The sequence below is a fragment of the Papaver somniferum genome, unplaced genomic scaffold (assembly GCF_003573695.1).
Source record: "Papaver somniferum cultivar HN1 unplaced genomic scaffold, ASM357369v1 unplaced-scaffold_7790, whole genome shotgun sequence".
Classification (NCBI taxonomy): domain Eukaryota; kingdom Viridiplantae; phylum Streptophyta; class Magnoliopsida; order Ranunculales; family Papaveraceae; genus Papaver; species Papaver somniferum.
The window spans coordinates 1-1908 of NW_020650738.1; the positions used below are offsets into that span (position 1 = coordinate 1).

The window sequence follows — 1908 nt, forward strand, 5'->3', positions numbered from 1 at the left end:
TTTTTCTAAAGCTGAGTCCAAACCAATTAAGGGTAAAAAAGTTGTTCCAAATGTAACTACTAGAAAGCAGGCAAATAATTCAGTAAAATTTAGTAATGGAATGGGGAGTTCTCATACTTCTCAATCTTCTCAATCTCAATGAGAGTCATTTATTGGAATTTCAGAGGCTTGAGGAGAATTCAAGCTAAAGACAAACTCAGAATTTTAGTACAACAATTTAATCCTTCCTTACTTTGGGGTTGCAGAACCAAAAGTGACAGCTTCTAGTAGTATTTTGAAACAATTAAGGTTACCTGGTGTGAGTAGAATGGTTATTCATAATTCTTATGGAACACTAAAGGGCAATATCTGGGTTTTTTGGAATTCTTCTTTATCTACTCCTTCTATAATTTCTTCTACAAGACAAGCTTTAACAATTTCAAGTAGGGGAAGTAGTGGTAACTGGAGTCCATGCAGCATGTCTAACTATTGACATAAGAGTACTATGGGAAGAACTTTTAGTCATTAATGAGATGAAGCTACCTTGGTTATTAATAGGTGATTTTAATGTAGTCCTTACTTGTGAGGAAAAAAAGGTGGCAGGAGTCCACTTAGAATATCAATGCAAGAATTCAGGGATTGTATATAATCATGTAACTTGATGCAAGCTCCTAGGTCAGGAATTAAATATTCATGGTGCAATAACAGGGTGGGAAGAAAAGGGATACTATGTGATTTAGATAAAGCATTTTATAATGTTAAATGGCTGGAGAAATACGAAGGATGGAACTATAAAGTGGGTGTCAGAGGAACTTCAGATCATGGAGCTCTAATGGGAGGTGTGAAAAATATTACAAGACCATCAAATATACCATTTAGGTATCAATCTATGTGGACAACTCATCCACATTTTATCAATGTAATACAAGATTCATGGAATGAAGAAGTTTTTGGGAATCCAGCTTTCTGTTTTATTAGTAAATTGAAAAGGCTCAAGAACTGGCTTAAAATATGGAATTGGGAAGTGTTTGGGGATCTAAGTGCAAAAGTTAAATCTACTGAAGATAATGTCATGGATGCTTCTTTAGAATCTGATGCAGATCCTGAAAACATAGAGTTGTTAAATAACTTGATCACTGCAAGGGGGAAGCATGAGTTAGCCTCTCAGCAATACAATGAGTTAATGAGAGCAAAAGCTATAATTAAATGGGTTAAAGAAGGAGGTGCAAATACAACTTTCTTTCACACAACTATGAAAATTAGAAAATCTTGTAATAATATTTCTGAATTAGAAGATGAAGCTGGAAATAGAGTAACTTCTCAAGATCAGATTTCAGATATTTTAGTTTCACATTACAAAAAGAAGTTTGAGAGGAAGAGTGTAGTGTTTGAGGATGAACTTTTTGAGGCAATTCCAAAGATACTTAATGAGGATGATAATACATATTTGGATGCAATACCTTCACAAGAAGAAATTTAAAAGGCAGTTTTTGGGATGAAAGCAAACAGTGCACCTGGACCAGATGGCTTCCCAGGAATTTTTTATAAATATGTTTGGAATGTGGTTAGAAAAGAGTTAATGGATGCAATTCAATATTGCTTGGAAAACAAGTTCATACCAAAAGGGTTTAACTCTAATTTCTTATTTCTTCTTCCCAAGACTCAAGGGGCCAAAAGAGCTGAACAATTTAGACCTATTGGTTTGGCAAATTTCAACTTCAAAATCATTATAAGAATCATAACTGACATAATTGGAACTGTAATTAGTAGAATGATATCTTGTCAACAGGGTGCTTTTATCAAGGGTAGAAATATTCATGAAAAGGTTGTTTTAGCATCTGAATTAGTAAATGAGCTAGACATTAAAAGAAGAGGTGGCAATGTTGGTCTCAAAATTGATATATCTCAAGCTTATGATTCCTTGAGCTG

At 34.0% G+C, this 1908-nt stretch overlaps 1 protein-coding gene across 1 annotated transcript; it reads left to right on the top strand.

Annotated features, from left to right (window-relative positions):
• The first annotated feature begins 640 nt into the window (after nucleotides 1-640).
• On the top strand, nucleotides 641-1459 carry LOC113344515. Its single transcript, XM_026588462.1, has one exon. It carries the CDS (start codon nucleotides 641-643, stop codon nucleotides 1457-1459), a length of 819 nt encoding a protein of 272 aa, XP_026444247.1.
• The last annotated feature ends 449 nt before the right edge of the window (nucleotides 1460-1908 follow it).